Source organism: Mytilus edulis, chromosome 3, assembly GCF_963676685.1.
Source record: "Mytilus edulis chromosome 3, xbMytEdul2.2, whole genome shotgun sequence".
NCBI lineage: Eukaryota > Metazoa > Mollusca > Bivalvia > Mytilida > Mytilidae > Mytilus > Mytilus edulis.
Window position 1 is genome coordinate 75,404,527 of NC_092346.1, and position 18,562 is coordinate 75,423,088.

The window sequence follows — 18,562 nt, forward strand, 5'->3', positions numbered from 1 at the left end:
GTCTCGTGCTTATCTATGATGAGTTTATTGTTCTTGTTTTGCATAACAAAATGTTACCGCTGTTGCTTGTACTTATCATAGAAACAACAAATATTTCAGCACTTTCTTTAGGCGCCACAGGGGTTTGTAAGAAAAAGCAGTAAGTATTTGTTTTTCCTCAGTTTTCTTTGCATGCTTTGTAATATGAACACACAGAAAAAACTTGTTCATATCTAATTTTTAGTGTGTTCTTAAAAAGAAAGCAAGAACGTATTTGTCATTTTGTGCATTTCATATATAATAAAGCTTCTCTGCTACTAAAGATGTTTACTTTGTCGTTTGTTAAATGTCCCCTTTGTTTGTTCCTAAACATTAATATGATGTTTTATCTTTTTCAGCAATAACAACATATGGTTTATAGAATGTTGTCAAGGATACAAGTTTAATCAGATCAACCAAACATGTGATGGTTAGTAAATTTAGCTTTCCATGATGAATTACATATGAATTAAATTTATTTCGATGCATAGTGAAAGTTCACATTCAATAACTTTGTTTCGTTTTGACATTTATTCACCATTTTGATAACTTGTTTTTCTTACATATGCATCTAATCTTTGAATATTATTAAAGTTATGTATATTAATATGTAAGAAAGGGAAAGTCAATCTCTTTTAAATTTGTTATCAGTGCAATGTTAAAAATAAATGCATGTCCTCCCTGTCCTTTTAACAGAATGTCCTGAAGGAAAACGTGGTAATAATTGTCAAGATGTCTGTGATGAAAACTTCTTTGGCTTACGCTGTAAAGGCAGATGCAGTTGTAAGCAAAACGAAACGTAAGTAGAAAGGAGGATGTATACAATGGATAAAAACGGTTTCATTTCAACAAAATCAACTTTTGAACAGGAAAGATAAAATAGTTGTTTCAAATTCATTAGAAACTTTTTTTCAAACTTTAGACTTAGGTAACAACTATTTCTTTTACCACTCCTCAGATTCAATGAGGACATTTTATAATTACATGTTACAAAAAAAATATTATATTCACGTGATACTCTTTCATTTAGATACAATACAGAATAATTTTATATTTGTTCAGTGAAGTTCTGTATTAATTCGGAAGCTGTCTGTGAGAAACTTGAATTGAACATTAGGATAAGTTTACATTTGTCTTTAGAGATGTCTGAATACTAGTTATCTGTCATGGAACAGTAGTAAAACAACATTTATATGATTATGTTTGATTAATTGGAAGTTGCGAAATGTCCATAAACATAAATACTTACTTAATGTATGGTCAGGACTTGAACCGTCAAACTCACATCAATCTATTCGAAAGATCATCCTAATATGGACAATTTAGTTGAAGGACAAGAAATGTATACTGTAACTTGGAAATGAAGACTCAATCTTATGGGAACCAACTATACCACTCTTCTTGTCGACTTGTTCCTTCATTCTTATTAGGCTGACTTAATACAAAATATTCTTAGTGAGAAAGATAAGAAGTAAGCATTTTTATATAAAGCAACAATCCAGCAGCGCCTGCAGACGAAGTTTATATCTCCAAATGGATACGATATAACTTCGCTTGTATTCCCTAACATGATTTTCTTGATAGAGGATTGCTACTCGCAAGGTAGTAACTAAACCAAGAGTTCCAAATGGTGAAGTTGAAATCGGCCTTTCGTAAACTTTACGGACGCCATCACAAATCGGTTGACCGTTACGGGATATCCGTTTCACAGATGATATCGGATATTTTTATAATATCGTAACTAAAATCCGTTACCGTTCCACGAATGTGACCTACCGAATAAGACTTATGATCGGGTTTGTAAAACCATGAGCAACACGGTGGGTACGTTTCCGCAAGCACCTCAGATCAACCACAGGTTTTGGTGGGGTTTGTGGTTTTCAGTCTTTAGGTTTCTATGTTTTGTCTTGTGTATTATTGTTTTTCTGTTTTCTTTTTCATTTTTAGCCATGCCGCTGTCCGTTTATTTTTTATCTATGAGTTTGCATGTCCCTCTGGTATCTTTGAGCTTTCTTTTAGAGAGGCTTACACAGTTTTCTTTACAGCAATTAATTCGTCCACGAGTAATACATGATTTCAAACATAAAGAACACTTGGCTGTGTTCCTTTCATATTCCTTGGATTTAAAGTTTCAGCCGTACATCGCTACATTTTTGTACAGCCTCAATCAGACACATTAGTGACAACTTCGTAATTTTGTAAAACATTTAATTAAAGCATTAGGCAGGAAAAAAAGTACCCGTTGTGGGGAAATTGAAAGCCTTTTAGACATTCTGAAATGGGAAGAAATATGCATGCGTGCATAAGATAAGAACAATGTGAAAAAAAATGGAGAGAGCTGATGCAGAGAAGAATTTACAAAAAAAAGAGCAAATAACTCGTAGTAAACATATCAATATTCGAATGAGCCATTTTCATGATGAAATTTTACCAATATTGACAAACAATGGTATAAATCACTGTTATCTAACATTATAACCAATCGCCAAGAAGTTCAAAGCCGTAGAACCTTTGCTGTTGAATTGAGGAAGAGTGCCTTTTACTAAAATACAACCAAAAATTAGAGTTGCTAAAATTCATTGGCATATGCATGGTAATTGTTATAACTACTTTTATGGCAGACCAAAAATCCTTGCAAATTCACATACCAGAGGTGCTTTAACTGACATTATCAAGAGCTTGATTTTTTTTTATTGACACAATATTTGTTACGTTCGGAGGACGTGTTTTTCAACAGACTGTCGACATTCCAATGGGAACCAATTGTGCCTCTCTTCTTGATGACTTGTTTCTTTATTATTATGAGGCTGACTTCATACAGGAACTTCTAAGAAAGAAAGAGAAGAAGTTATCAATATCCTTACTCTACTTTCCGCTATAAAGATGACGTTCTTTCACTAAATAATTCAAAATTTTGTGACTATGTTGAACGCATCTATCCCATAAAACTAGAGATACATGATTAAAAAAAATACAGTTTAGTCGGCCTCATATCTTGACTTACATTAAGAAATTGATAATGAGGATCGGTTGAAAACAAAACTTTACGACAGAAGAGATGATGTCAGCTTTCCAATTGGGAATTTTTCATTTCTAAATAGCAAAATTCCAGCAGCACCTGCATACGGGGTATATATCTCCAAATTGATACGAAATGCCCGTACTTGCATTTCTTATCACGATTTTGTTGATAGAGGATTGCTGCTTACAAGGAATCTATTAAACCAAAAGTTCCAAATGGTGAAGTGAAATCATCTCTTCGTAAATTTTACGGAAGCCATCACAAGTTGGTTGACCGTTATTGAATAACCGTTTCACAAATGATATTGGATATGTTCCCATCGTCGTAACTACAATCCCCTTCCCTTTCATGAATGTGACCTACGGACTGTTTATCGGACTTGCTATAACATAAACAACAAGACTGGTGCCACACATGGAGAAGGCTCTGCTTACCCTTCCGAAGCACCTGGGATCACCCCTAGGTTTTGGTGGGGTTCGTGTTGCTTATTCTTTAGTTTTCTATGTTGTGTCATGTGTTCTTTTGTTGGTCTTTATCATTTTTAGCCAGGAATTGTCAGTTTATTTTCGATTTATGAGTTTGACTGTCCCTCTTTTACAGAAGCTTTCGTAATTTTTGCTTATTGATATCTTTGTCTAGTTTAACCGCAAAGAAATAGGAATAATAAAAAAAATGTAACTATACGAGAAATATATGATTACAGTTGTCTATTCTAATGTCAGCCAACTGTCAGAAATGGTAGCCGGAATGAATAGTAGAAATTGATAAGTTCATCAAACTTTTGAAACATATGATATATTTACATAATTTTGTGTCCATTGTTCCCGCAATCATATAATATACGTCGGTGAAACGAAAGGAAGGCTAAACAAACGGATGTGCGGTCATAGATCAGACATTAACCTCAATGCTAACGACATTCTATACCAGCATTTCAATCAGCCCGATCATTCCATCGTTTCTATGACAGTTCGCATTATCGAAAAGATATACCATAGCTCTAACAATCCTAATCTTTCAACGACTCTCCGTAGACAAAAAGAAGACTACTGGATTAGACAATTGGGAACTGCAACACCGTATGGCTGCAATGACAAAATTGATGGTATAGGTATTCTATCTAGTCCTTCGTGTAACTCGGTAAATGTGATGAATATTTTCAACTCGACTCCTCGACGTAGACACAGTCATGGTCATCGTCATTATACATCACCCTCTCTGCATGATGTCTCTATTAATGACTTGCTGCCATTCATACAAAAACCGTTAGGTATTCATCACATTCGCACGAAACTTTATTCATTACCACTTTCAAAACTTCATTCTCTGTTCAATTTATGTTTGGAATCCACTGTTACAAACCCTCATTCAAACCAATACAAACTTCAAGCTATAATTTCGGATATCAAGTCACAGACTTTTCAAGCCAGTTCGCATTGGAAAAGATGAAAAAGAGAAAAGATCTTTTCTAAATCTTTCCTTTGCCAACAAAGGTCTCGATGTCGTCAACCTTGGCAATATCCTTCATCATAAATTAGTTCAATCGAAAATACCTCCTTATTTTAAAGACCAGTCTGTACCAATAATTTCTTATACCTATACCAAACCTATTGCAACTAAAATTTTCAATTACAAACGCGTTTTGCAGGATCTCGATATTGACGACTTCAAGTCTAAACCTCCTGATTGCACTTGTGCTAGTTCCCAATTCACATATAATCTTGCTGGCCACGTTATTACCGGTGACCTTAACATTGTTAATAACACTTCTCTACGAAACGTGTTATCGAAAGGTCCGAAATATCGTGAGCCTAAATCCATCAATTGGAAATACAACTTTAAAATTTTGATGGATTCAGTCGAGGATTATGCCAGGCAATGGGCTAAGCGCGAGAAGGAAGACGTAGACACTCTATCCGAATGGACAAAGGCAGTGAGGTCCTTAATACAAATCAGAATTAAGAAACTGAATGGGTCCATCAATGCCCATGCTACGTCAATTTTTATAGACCCAAATGTTGCTAAACACCTATCCGACCTCCATGATAAATATGTTGTTGTCCTCGCAGACAAAGCCCCAAATAACATCGTTTTTGTCTGTAAAAGTCATTACATTAATTGCTTGATAAACGAATTAGGTATAGACAATTCACTTGGAAACGCAACATATACCCTCACGACACTTACCAAAGAGGAAATCCTGGATAATCATAGGTCTGTTCTTTGTTCCTTTGGTATTTCAACCAAAGATGAAGAACTGGATCTTCCATTACTGTATTGGATACCTAAACTACATAAGTGTCCTTACAAACAGCGGTATATTGCTGGGTCTTCCAAGTGCTCCACAAAACCTCTTTCTAAATTATTAACATCCATTTTATCAGCAATCAAAGACGGGCTTCAAAGTTATTGTGAAACTGCCTATTCTAGAGGTGGCGTGAATCAGATGTGGATACTTAAAAATTCCAAAGATCTTTTAGAGTACATACAATCTAACTCTCTTTCATCTTGTAACAGTATTAAAACATTTGACTTCTCTACTCTTTACACAAGTATTCCACATTCCAAACTTAAAGACAAATTAAAAGAGTTGATATTACTTTGCTTCATAAAAAAGAATGGCCAACGTAGATACAAGTATCTTGTCTTAGGGAGGGATAAATCCTACTTTGTAAAGAATCACTCTGATTCAAACAAAAAATTCTCTGAAACCGATATTATCAAGATGCTTGATTTCTTGATTGACAACATATTTGTTACGTTCGGAGGACGTAATTTTCAACAGACTGTCGGCATCCCAATGGGAACAAACTGTGCCCCTCTACTTGCTGACTTGTTTCTTTATTATTATGAGGCTGAATTCATGCAGGAACTTCTTAGGAAGAAAGATAAGAAGTTAGCAATATCCTTTAACTCTACTTTCCGCTATATAGATGACGTTCTTTCACTAAACAATTCAAAATTTGGTGACTATGTGGGACGCATCTATCTCATCGAATTGGAGATAAAGGATACTACAGATACAGTTAAGTCAGCTTCATATCTTGACTTACATCTAGAAATTGACAATGAGGGTCGGTTGAAGACAAAACTTTACGACAAAAGAGATGATTTCAGCTTTCCAATTGTGAACTTTCCATTTCTAAGTAGCAACATTCCAGCAGCACCTGCATACGGGGTATATATCTCTCAATTGATACGATATTCCCGTGCTTGCATTTCCTATCATGATTTTCTTAATAGAGGGTTACTGCTCACAAGGAAGCTATTAAATCAAGAGTTCAAAATGGTGAAGTTGAAATCATCCCTTCGTAAATTTTACGGACGCCATCACGAGTTGGTTGACCGTTATTGAATAACCATTTCACAAATGATATCGGATATGTTCCTCACGTCGTAACTACAATCCCCTTCCCTTTCATGAATTTGACCTACCGAATTAGACTATTTACCGGATTTGTAATCACATAAGCAACACGACGGGTGCCGCATGTGGAGCAGGATCTGCTTACCCTTCCGGAGCATCTGAGATCACCCCTAGTTTTTGGTGGGGTTCGTGTTGTTTATTCTTTAGTTTTCTATGTTGTGTCATGTGTACTATTGTTTTTCTGTTTGTCTTTTTCATTTTTAGCCATGGCGTTGTCAGTTTGTGAGTTTGACTGTCCCTTTGGTATCTTTCGTCCCTCTTTTACAAAAAGTGCGGAGCTATTAAAAAACAATTATTTTCGGCTAGCCAAACCTCGTACTTTATGACAATGTTAGATATGCCGCTTAAATGACACCATTACATGACAGTAATACTGTACTGTGCACATATATGCAAGAACACTCATAATTTTAAATTATACTACAAATTATCATCTTTAGATAAAGAATAAAAGTTTCATACCTTTGTCTAGTAAAACGTTTTTCTGTTTATAAATGAGGAAATAATTTTAAATCAAAGGGTTTCAACACAACAGCTAAATTTAACCTTATATTAGTTTTGATTCTTTTTCATACAGTTCAACACGTATTTGGGTATTTACAAATCAATAGCTTTCTAGTTGTTATGTTATGAGCGTTCCAAAAAAAAAAATATTCTCGTTCAGAAAAGCACTTAAGATATACGAAACTTATTCATTAAACAAATCACTTTAATAACAAGAAAATTAGATTTGCATATAGAATTTGATTTCGAAACAAGAATAATGGTTAAGTTGTATGTTGGTTTGAGAGATTTGTATTATGGACTCTCATTTCCTATCTGTGGAATGAGGACTTCACCATACACAGTTGTACGCAGATAAGAATTCATTGATAGTTTTATCTCAGTCATAAGGTAATCACTTTCACATATCAAACCTCACATGGTTGCACGGCTTCAGTATAAATAAAGACATTTACCGTTTGACTTACTTTTTTTTAAAGGCATGCTAGTCTTGCTTTTAGAAAAAAAATCGTAAAGGATCCGCGGAACCCAGTATCTCGCCTTCTTTCGCTGTTAATCACAGGCTCAACAAAAATGAGGAAAAAAAATAATAAAAAATATTCATCTCGATAGTATGAATCTAATAATAGTTTTTAAACTTTAATTGCAGACTGTATGTTAAAAACTTAAGTCTCCATTTATAGTAAAACACAGAAAAACAGGGACGAAATTTTAACAAAATTTCCTTCTGATTACTATCTTTTGATCATAAACAAGCTTCTATCCAAGTTTGGAAAACAACCTGGATAGATTAAGAAAGTTATTGATATTTTAAAAACTTTAACCACAGAGTAAAAGTAACGTTCCGTGGCAGAAAAACTAATATTATTTCATTTATAAATAGAATACGGAAACAAAATGATTTGTTTTTATTTAATTTAATTCTGAATACTATCTTATGACCATAAACAAGCTTCTGTCTAAGTTTGGTAGAAATTCAGGATATTTCAGAAAGTTATTAAAATTACAAAAACTTTGACCACAAAGTGAATATTTGTGGACGACGCGGAATGAAGGCTCGCTATGTCTCGCTTTTTTCGACAAAAGTCGAAGGTCTCGAAAAAAATTACTTGCCGTCATAACCGTGGTTCCTTCATTCTATTTAATTTTTTCCTGATAACATGACTTTAAATACCGAATACGTTTGCTTCCCTGTTTACTAACAAATAATCAATTTGGTCATAGGCATACATAGATATTTTAATTTGGGAAAACATGGTTTATTTATGATATGATACTTTATTTAAATGGTTTTAAGTGATTGCGGGTACTTTATCAAAATTAGTACTTTGTGGTACGACTGTACAACTACCCACCACAATTCAAATGAAGTAGATGTAAGTAATCACAGGCAACCCTCAACAATAACAGATATCCAAAAGAGTAAATTCGGCTATATTTCTTTTTCTGTTTTCTCTTTTGTGTACTTCCGACTGTTTTTGTAAAGTTTGCTTTTTTGTTCTATTTCTTACTAGGTAAGGTTTAGATGTGTGTGCACTCAACAACACATTTAACGTCAATATCCTTATTGTGTCTGCCAGGAGCCTATAATTTAGGTTTTTTTGTTGCATGCTTTCTGTCATATTTGTCTCTAAAACTAATGTTTCAGCAACAATCGTTTCGTTTTGAGGGTTGTGTTTGAAGCCCCCGTTTTGGACACACGGAATGATGCTTTATGAAAGGAGATAATGTTGCAAAATATGCATGCAAAATATGCAGGACCGCCATGACCATCAGAATATGATAGATTGACATAGTTAACTGGAGAGAAAAACAATTGCTTGTAAAATTGAGATGGGATTTTTAAAAAATAAGACCCCGTTCACACTAGCAATTTGTAATCTTAATTAAGCTATTTAGTGTTTACATTTATTTATTCAGAACGATCTCTATCGGTCTAATCTGCAAGACTGCGTTCACACTACAACTAAAAATGCAATCGATCTGTTATTATTACCCGTAAAATTGTATACACTGTTTATAAATACAGATGACCAATCATTCTTTTATGTGTCGATGCATTGGTACATACACTAAAATCCTTACTGATGGCTGCTAAGTTTCTCTTGAATTGCAAGTTTAGATATTGAAACTGTTTTTGAAAAGAAAACAGTCTTCAGAAATAAAGGTAACACATATTTGGCAAATTTTCTACGAAGGGGTTCTCTTTACTTGCATGTACACAAAGGCCCTTTTAAAAGAGAAATATGGGTTTAACAAGGAACCACCGATATATACGAGGATACATATTTTGTCCGTATGCATGCGCATACATTATTTTCGATTCAATCGTACTAGTTAAAACCTACGATCGGTTCACTTGAGATCGATTCAAACTAAACTACCCTTTTACGGTTTATAGTTTAGACCAATGGAAGAACGATTTGACTTAAAACGTTCACGTTGGCTCCTAAATCGAAATAAAGTGAAGCGATCTAGCCTAAATCGATCTAAATGTCCTAGTGTGCTCGAGGTCTTATAACTCACATAGTATTTTCCGGTTCGTTTGCCTAGAAAAAAAAATAATTGACTAACAAAAACGATATATATTTTACATAAAAAATTGATACATATATGATCGAAAGGATCGATAAATTTGTATTAGATTGATTATACAAAGTGCAAAGCATTTTCAGATGTAACAAAGTACATGGTTGCATAATTATTGAGGACAATATTGAGGCACGAATACATCTGATTGCAGCTGAAGGTATTATAAATATGTAATTACACATAAATGTATTTTAAAAAAATACAATTGAAAAGTTCAAGTGTTTAAGTACACACTGAAACATGTAGTTTTGCAAGTGTGATAATCGATGACTAGTGATACTTAAAATGAAACACGATGCAAGTCAAAATGTTGCTCAGTCTCAAGTTTTGTCTTCTTTACTATTATAGTCTGTAAGTCTTTTTATTTGTAGCCATGGCGTTGACAGTTTGTTTTGAATCTGACCTTCCCTCTGTTATCTTTCATTCGTGAACTTGGAATATTGAAAATTATTCTTTATAACGGGAATAAGTTTCAAAAAAGCATTTTTGTAATCAGTGTGTTAGCAACAAATGGTTTAATAATTCTTCAACCAAATTTCGTTTTACTTGTATAATTCCTAACAAATAAATTGCTGATAAATTGTAAATAATGACACATTCCTTACCAATATATTGCTGATAAAAACACTGAGTTGACTTTAAATTATTTTCAGATCCATCCTCCATTTTAAAAGATGGATTGACAGATTCAACAGGTAAGAATGATCTAATATAAACCCCTGTAATATGTACACCATAAGTTAGTTTTTCAAATGATCTTAAAATAAAAGCAATAAATCTAATATCGTCCTCATTTATTCTGATGTTAGATTTTATCCCACATTGAAAAACACTTCATTTTTAGCTCACCTGGCCCAAAGGGCCAAGTGAGCTTTTCTCATGACTTGGCGTCCGTCGTCGTCGTTAACTTTTTTACATTTTGAATTTCTTCTAGAGATCCACGAAATGGAATGGGACCAAACATGGCACAAATGTTCCCATTGAGATGCTGACCAAGTGTTGTTACTTTATAGTCATCCAAGATGGCCGCCATCAGGGGACTTAGTTTAACATAGGACCCTATTGGAAATACATACAAATGTCTCCTTTTAAAGAACCACCGAATGGCATGAAACCAAACATAGCATGAATGTTCCGCATGAGGTGCTGACTAAGTGATGTTACTTTGTAGCTGATCCATCATCCAAAATAACCGCTAGCGGGGGAACTAGTTTACCATCGGCCCTATAGGAAATACATACAAATGTCTTCTTTAGGAAAACCACTGAATGGAATGAAACAAAACATAGCCTGAATGTTGCTACTGATGTGTTGACCAAGGGTTGTTACTTTGTAGCCGATCCTTAATTCAAGATGGCCGCCAGCGGGGAACTTAGTTTAACATTGGCCCTATGAGAAATACATACAAATACGCCTGTCCCAAGTCGGGAGCCTCTGGCCTTTGTTAGTCTTGTATTATTTTAATTTTGGTTTCTTGTGTACAATTCGGAAATTAGTATGGCGTTCATTATCACTGAACTAGTATATATTTGTTTAGGGGCCAGCTGAAGGACGCCTCCGGGTGCGGGAATTTCTCGCTACATTGAAGACCTGTTGGTGACCTTCTGCTGTTGTTTTTTTATTTGGTCGGGTTGTTGTCTCTTTGACACATTCCCCATTTCCATTCTCAATTTTAAATGTCTTCTTTAAGAGAACAATTGAATGGAATGAAACAAAACGAAGCACGACTGTTTCTTGTGAGATGTTGACCAAGTGTTAGTACTTTGTAGCTGATTCTCCCTCCAAAATGGCCGCCAGCGGGGAACTTATTTTAACACAGGATCCTATCGGAAATACATACAAATGTCTCCTTTGAGAGAACCACAGAATTAAATGCAAAATTAAACAACTTTATCCTCAATCATTATTTAAGAACCTGTTATGATTTTTATCTTATTTCATATGATTATTAAAAAAAACTAACATGAAGAGTGAGGTGAGAGACACAGGCTCCTGAGAGCCTCTAGTTACTTCGTTTAACGTTTTCTTTCAGATTATATATGAACGCTGCATAAAATATAAATAATGACACATTCCTTACCAATAACTTTTTGAGAGAATAAAAAGTGTTCACTTTTAAATTATTTTTAGAGTCAATTACCACCTTGAAAGATGTATTGACAGTACCAATAGGTAAGAATGGATTTTATTTCTTCTAATTACAATTACATGTGCAAATATGTTATATGTACCTCATAAGTTAGATTTTCCAAAGATTTACTAGACAGATCCAACATCCTCCCAATTTAGATTTAGCATTAAAATGATTTCATTACATTTCACAAATTAGTGTGTAAATAAGGATAAATATAACAGTCATCATTTCAATTTACCAGCGGTATTTTCTTTTAAAATATCCTGAAAATTAAACAAGCATGTAAGACATGAATTAAAAATGAGATAAAAGCTGGTGTTTAAAAATAATATCATTTAACGTTTAATAAATGACATATTATTTGAATATGCATCCCTTTATAGACAAAAAGTATCATTCGGTAATCTTCTAAAACAACACTTAAAGATGTCATGCATCCGTAGCGCTTTTCTGGATTTATCTTCATCCGGAAGGCTAAAAGCCGTAAATTTAAGCATTTTGATAAGTGCTTGGGTCTATTCATAGAACAACGAAAATAAAATGTAACATAGTACATAGTTTTATCATATGTTTAGTAGTAAATAAAGTAGTTTTGAATATTTAAAAAATAGCCTGCAGTTTAATCCATATCACTTTTGATGTGCAATCTTTATCGCATACCCTTTATCACACCCCTACTTTATTTATTTTATTTTGTTTACATAAAGTCAGTCTTCATTTATGAAAGCCTGAGAAATATTTTTTCTCAAATTGGTCGAACAGAATGGTCATTCTGACGTGCACAATTTATTGAATGACGTCATTGTTTGGTATGTGACGTCACGAACGTCAAGTTTATATATTTTTTGCACACTGAATGCAACTATGAAAAATACAAAACACACAAAAAAATACAATAATAAACAAAATATTTTTAAAACAATAGCACGCAAATTATTAGGTAACACAGGTGGTTCGGATAAGTAATTGAGCAATTCTTTGAAGGCTTTTAAAACACGACAAAATTAGAATTGAAGGTAACCTGGTGCTATGGACCAGAAAACAGTACATATAATATAATACTCTACTGTTGAAATATGTGATAAAGCGTTTAAAACATGACAAAATCCGTATCACATGCCGTATCACCCACGACCAATGTCATCCCTCTGGCCTAAAAGCTCTTGGGCTGATATTGCTATTTCAGGATGATACGACATATGAAACGGATTGTGTCATGTGTTATTCTCTATGTATTGCATCAAAGAATCTTTGATATCGGTTTTGGTATTGGTTGTTTGAACCCATGCAAAATGATAAAGATAAACAAAACACTAGGTTCTATACGCCACTGGTTGACTATTTGTTATATTTGACATATAGTCTTTCATCCAACAATCACAACATTGTCTACAGGTGAATATCCGCCATTTATTGTCTTCCAAACTCAACAACCGAACAAAAAATTATGAAACATTGAATGATTACAGATACAAAGCTTTAAATATGTTATTCAATAAAAAAAAAACTAAAGGCACATGATATTCTTCATTGTACTTTCTAATTTAAAATTTCATAAAAATCAATTATAGAAGATATGACTCATACATTGCAAGGTGATGATGGTGGAGACCCAACCAACAGTATAATTATTGCAGTGCTAGTAGCTGGTTTAGTAATCATCGTTTTAGTTATCATATGGTATGTAACTTTATAAAAGTCATCGCCGCGTGCTATCTCAGAACATGACTAATAATAGTTACAAACAAAACAAATTCTTTACAACAAAATAACAACACAAAAATTTATATAACGCACAAAAGAATATTCCATACATATTCAGTGTGAAAAATCGTTAAAATGTGACAAACAAGTAATTATAATTGATATTTCATTTTAACTGTTGGACAATCATGATGTTTTGTCTTATTTAATTTTATAGGTCAACATTCTATTTCTTAAAAGATGATAACGATAGTGTAACTAATCGCCGTATTTGAATATTAAAAATAAGACAATGCGTGACCGAACGACGCATGGATTAAACGAGTGCGCCGCTAATTCATAGCGGCGTTCGGTCACAAGATGTCTTATTTCTTATATTCAAATACGGCGATTAGCTATACTTTTTATTACATTGGCTTATGGCTTTTATTTTATGAAAAAAATGTAGAAAATGTAAGGAACTATATGTTTTTCCCTACGCATTAACAATTTGTTTTGATCCGACGTTATCAACGTCTTGACATTGCCTATTGTTGTATGACGTCAGTGAGTGAAATAACATCGTTTATTTTACATGTGAAATTATCGGTTTTTATTAACTGGGAAATTAATGTTATTCATTACAACCACTGTAATAAATAGCTTTAAAACACGGGGGGAAATTGATAGTGTTTAGAATACATAAATATGACGTTTATAGTAACTCTGTCTGAATTTAATAAGTTGTTATAGTTATTTCCTTCATAATGTTAAAACTTAGACGGCACAAAGTTGGGAAATGGTTTTAAAACATTGTTTATACGAATTGTTCTAAATCGCATAACTTATCTTGTCTTATCTTCTCTTTTCATTCAGTGCGACATTTTCACCCACGTTTTATTTTTGATTAAGCACATATTTTTCAAAGCTTTTGATATTGATCATATACAAATATCTCCATTTAATATTATTCTTGAAACGTTCTCGTCATGCTCATATTGTTGATGATGCATCCATATCACGCGACGTATGTTAAACACTTATCCAGGAATTACTTTTAGACCGATAATATACTCTTACGAAATACTCTTATCCTGGAAATTTCATTTTTTGAAATAAATATACTTAAAGTGATAGCAAGCGGTTCTGTTATCGTCTATATCCAAAGGTTTTATTACAGGAGAAAATATAAGATATATTTGGTCATCTAATAATGTAGAGGACATAGAAGCACAAATTCAATTGTTCAGAGAAAATTTAAACTCCAGAACCGGGGTTATGTTGCAGACGAAATTGATCCCATAATAACGACAACAATGAAAAGAACAAGGGATATAACACTACGGTACATAACTAGGAATAGAAGGAAATCACCACCTTTAGTTTCATAACAAAATTTAATCCTAGAGTACAACTGGGTAGAACTTTAAGAAAACACTGACACTTAATTTCGAATGATGGCACAGCAAACCAACTTTTTCAAAAACCACCCATTATTACATACAAGAAACACAAGAACTTAAAAGAATGTTTAACATCTTCTAAACTAAAATAGACTATAGAAGATTAAGCAATATCACAATATTCGCAAGTCAATTTAAAAACAAACAGAAAGATGATTCACCGAGTGTCGTGCCCCAGAATTTTCGTTTATTTTTATCATGTTCCTGTAAGGCTAGGGTACCTGATGAGGATAATGCCTGGGTAATATAAAACCTAAACCGAAACACCAGGTGGAAGTACATCATAAAATCAATTATTTCTTACAATTATCTATGCGTAACGTAACGGTACCCAAATTGCAACGAGTACCCAAATTGCACCTATTTAGCAATAATAGCAGCGGAAATCTTACAAGATCTCCTAGAGACTAAACAATTTGTATTTTTATGATTTGATACTATACATGTCTTTCAAAATAGGTAAATATACTTAGATATACACAAAACGTTCACAGTATTTATCAACACAGTTGAAGTGTTTACTGAAAAAGCAAAATGTACTGAAACGCCATGCGACGTCATCAAAACGTCATCTTTTTAAAATTAGAAAATACAATATGTTTCAAGTATTCATTTCTTAAAAAAAGAACAGTAAGCATGGACAAATATCCAATTGTTCAAAATATTTAAAAAAAAATAAACAAAAGCTCTGTACTCGACTTTTGACGATGCGAATTTAAGCATGGATGCAATTTGGGTACTCCTCATTACAGAATCATTGATGGTTTGGAGGTTAGTTCAGACCAATTTTTCTATTATTCCATATGAATTGAAAATCAAATTGGTGTATCTATACGGTAAAGAAGGATACGGCTACAAAATAAACACAAAGTGGAAACTTTTGTCTTAATCATAAAAAAACGTAGTTGAAAACACTGTCAAAATAGGTGCAATTTTGGGTACCGTCACGTTATACATGCGTGTATGATTTAACTATTGAAGGAATATTAAAATAGATACCTGCCTACATAGTTTGGTTCAAAACGAAACAAATAAAATTTAAATATATGAAAATAAACTAAATATGCATTTATTGAAGAGATAAAGAGATCTTACATTGATTCTCTGTAGCTATATATACTGTTACAAAAATAGAGAATTTTGTTAGTGATAATATTGAGATGTTTGAATTAATTAAGAACTCGTTCGTATTCGAACATCTCTGTGTAGATATGCTGTTAAAAGATAATTGTGTCTAAGAATAGTATTGAAATATTTGGATTGGTTAAGGACTCGATTTTATTTAAACATGGGTACCAATAAATACTTATTAAATAACTGTAAATCTTATTTAAAAGACATATTTAACAAATTTTGCTTTATTGAAAAAATATCACAGAATATGTTTGTTCCCTGGTTAAGGGTAATTGGATAAAGGGTAAACTTCCGGGTTAAGGGTAATTCCTGGAAAAGTGTATGACAGACGTATGGATATACCTGCCTGTCATCTTAATGTAGTTTAGGTTTTGAATCTTGTAAGATTGTCAAATAAATCAATAGCTGAATTGTGTTTAAGGCACCGATTAATAAAAGTTCTTCCTGTTTTTGAATTATTTATTTAAGGTCTGTTATATAATTGTAATTGTTGCACTTAATGAATGGCTGTTATTTATTTCGAATTTATTGAATAATCCGCAAAGATTATTATGTAAAATGTGAAGAGTCCAAAATTAATTTTATGGGTCTATAAATTCAAAATAAATTAAAGCCATTCATTTAAATAAATTTCGATAGAAAAAGGCTCAAAGAACTTTTTTATATTATTTATATTAACAATAACAACATACGTACACACATGCTGGCATATGAATACACAACGTCAGAGTGGGCGTTATGCCATAAAAATTGACAACATTGAAAATAAAACTAATACTTTTAACCAATCAGAAGACAGTAAATACAACAAAATTATTTATTTTTGTATATTAGTTATACAATGCAATACATAAGAAAAGTTGCATAACTTGCAATATTTTTTTTCATAGTTCACAAGTATTCATTTGTCCAATCAACATTTAATTAATATACACGAAGATTGTTGTGAATATAACAATGAAGACTTACTGTCTGCCTGCTTACATCGATCATTCAGTGTCTTTGTGAATTTAAAAACATCAAGTTTCCAAATTGGTTGACCTTCTTTATGATTTATTAAAGTCAGAGAAAGACTTGAACCAATTAGTTAACTCAAATCTGAGTTTTAAATAAAGCATTGTAAAAATGCACAAAATATGTTTCATTTTATATGAGGATGGATGTAATTTAAGAGCAGAACATTTATGAATGTAGTTACTGACATTTGTTTTAGGAAGGAAAAAGAAAAGATATGTAGACAAGTAAAAAATCCGCGTGAGTACAGACATATATATATATATATTATAGGTTTATGCATTGTATTGTTTATTAAATGTAGACCAGTTCTTATAATATTTATAAACAGAAGTACACAAGCTATCAGTAAAGTGAAAAGTATTTCTTAATAGACATTTTCACATTTAATTGTTTCATCTAAAGTTACAGTAGTATTCTTGATAAAAGAAATGGATATATTAACTACCGGTTCGAAGTGGAATTTGGAAGAAACAACATAGATTCTTACACGGAAATGCTGCCTTTTTTGGGGTTAAATTTTCAGTGATTTTATTTCTTAAAAGCAGAACAATGCAGTTTCTTGCTTAAAAAAAGATTTGTTTTACCTTTAAATGATATTCATCCACTTCTGGTGAATTTCAAAAACTGTAGTAGTCCATTGCCACTGTGGTATAGTGTAAGCAAATGAACTTAAAGGTTCTTTTTTCTTTTTCTTTTTTTTATATATTTAACAAATTTCCAAACAAAAACTAACATTCAGATTCGTAAATGATGTTTACATTTCGGTATATTGATCAATTTTAGAAGTGTCGTCAGTTAACGAGAGGAACAAAACAAGGCATGCAAACGAAGATGACGAAAGTACTTACTCTGAAATCAGAGAGTCGAAGATGGTCAGACCAATGACAACTTACGGGAGAAAGTTATCACAGTGTGAGCTGGACAACCAATATAACCATATGTCCTTTAAAGATACAAATGGGATGTCTCGCATCAACAACTACATATATAATACACCGACAAAGTACTCCGAACCAATTGATAGGATTGTAAATGATTGTGAAAACACAGAACAGGCAGACAGACCAAATGGGATATCTCGCATCAACAACTACATATATGATATGCCGACAAAGTACTCCGAACCATTTGATAGGATTGTAAATAATGGCGAAAAGACATCTGAAAATACAGATCAGGTCTGAAAGACCAAATGAAAGCTGAATAATCTGAATTTCATTATTAAATTACATTAGGTATACAATCAAATGGCTCTCCATTGTGATATGTAAAGAAAGAAAAATATGTGCATGTGTTTAGTATTAAAACATAATCTTGATGTTTTGAATTGCTTTTTTTAGCAGCGGCTACGGTTAAATGAAAATGTAACAATACTAAAAAAAAATCTTTGTTACATTGGAGAATTATTGCCGAAATGCAATGTTCGGTAAAAATCGATTTATTACCAATTTAAAAAAGTTATTGTGTCTACGGTTACATTTCTTTATTGTTACATCAATTCACTTCAATGTACTCTGGGACTAGTAATATGTATTAAATGAAACATGACAACATTATTTGAATTTTAC

General features: G+C 32.7%; 1 protein-coding gene across 1 annotated transcript; it reads left to right on the forward strand.

The window, feature by feature from the left end:
• The first annotated feature begins 353 nt into the window (after nt 1–353).
• Nucleotides 354–18,312, forward strand: LOC139514947 (uncharacterized). The gene is made up of 8 exons (XM_071304531.1): nt 354–448; nt 715–817; nt 9,647–9,720; nt 10,217–10,258; nt 11,694–11,735; nt 13,269–13,377; nt 17,191–17,231; nt 17,778–18,312. Exons 6-8 carry the CDS (start codon nt 13,274–13,276, stop codon nt 18,176–18,178), a joined length of 546 nt encoding a protein of 181 aa, XP_071160632.1. The 5' UTR covers nt 354–448; nt 715–817; nt 9,647–9,720; nt 10,217–10,258; nt 11,694–11,735; nt 13,269–13,273; the 3' UTR covers nt 18,179–18,312.
• Nucleotides 18,313–18,562: the final 250 nt, after the last annotated feature.